Source organism: Emiliania huxleyi (genome assembly GCF_000372725.1).
Source record: "Emiliania huxleyi CCMP1516 unplaced genomic scaffold EMIHUscaffold_34, whole genome shotgun sequence".
Classification (NCBI taxonomy): Eukaryota; Haptophyta; order Isochrysidales; family Noelaerhabdaceae; genus Emiliania; species Emiliania huxleyi.
Window position 1 is genome coordinate 219,036 of NW_005199443.1, and position 1,155 is coordinate 220,190.

The 1,155-nt window shown below is 65.3% G+C and overlaps 1 protein-coding gene across 1 annotated transcript in view; it reads right to left on the reverse strand.

The window, feature by feature from the left end:
• The window catches only part of EMIHUDRAFT_207972 (hypothetical protein), a gene marked incomplete at both ends in the record, with an annotated part of 7,071 nt that overhangs the window by 5,124 nt on the left and 792 nt on the right, over positions 1 to 1,155 (reverse strand). The window contains one exon of the mRNA XM_005773310.1: positions 103 to 214. Coding sequence (XP_005773367.1) covers positions 103 to 214 — 112 coding nt within the window. The remainder of the gene's footprint in view (positions 1 to 102; positions 215 to 1,155) is intronic.

A 1,155-nucleotide genomic window follows, 5' to 3' on the forward strand; every position in this document is an offset into this window, starting at 1 on the left:
CCTCTCTATACAACCTCGACCTGCCGGTCGGCGCGGCCAGAGTACTGCAGATCTCGGGTAATCTCGGGTAATCTCGGGTAATCTCGGGTAATCTCGGGTAACCTGCCGGTCGGCGCGGCCGAAGTACTGCAGCCGTTCGCCCGCGTCGCGGCTGCCCAGGTCGCCGGTGCGGTAGAGCAGTCCGGGGCCTAGCGGTGTAGTGGTCCGAAGCGTCCTCACCCACGACAGTCGCCCGAGCGGCAGAGAGCAGCCACGCGCCGTCCGGGAGGTGTGGGGAGATGTGGGGAGATGTGGGGAGATGTGGAGAGATGTGGGGAGATGTGGGCAGAGAGCAGCCACGCGCCGTGCGGGAGGTGTGGGGAGATGTGGGGAGATGTGGGGAGATGTGGAGAGATGTGGGGAGATGTGGGCAGAGAGCAGCCAGCGCCCTGCGGGAGGTGTGGGGAGATGTGGGGAGATGTGGGGAGGTGTGGGGAGATGTGGGGAGATGTGGGCAGAGAGCAGCCAGCGCCGTGCGGGAGGTGTGGGGAGATGTGGGGAGATATGGGGAGATGTGGGCAGAGAGCAGCCAGCGCCGTGCGGGAGGTGTGGGGAGATGTGGGCAGAGAGCAGCCAGCGCCGTGCGGGAGGTGTGGGGAGATGTGGGGAGATATGGGGAGATGTGGGCAGAGAGCAGCCAGCGCCGTGCCAGCGCCGTGCGGGAGGTGTGGGGAGATGTGGGGAGATATGGGGAGATGTGGGCAGAGAGCAGCCAGCGCCGTGCGGGTTGAGCACGAACTTCTCCGCGGTGAGCTCGGGCCGGTCCAAGTAGCCGTAGGCGACCTGGGGAGATGTGGGTAAGGTAAGGTAAGGTAAACTTCTCCACACACACGAGGTGGTGGGGCAAGGGGGATGTGGGGAGATGTGGGGAGATGTGGGGAGATGTGGGGAGGTGTGGGGAGATGTGGGGAGAGTTAAGGTGGCCATACGCGACCTGGATGCCGCCGATGGAGATCTCGGGTCATCTCGGGTCATCTCGGGTCATCTCGGGTCATCTCGGGTCATCTCGGGTCATCTCGGGTCATCTCGGGTCATCTCGCGACCTGGATGCCGCCGATGCAGATCTCGCCGCGCTGGCCGGCCGGGAGAGGCGTCGCTGGGTCAGAGGGGTCGAGT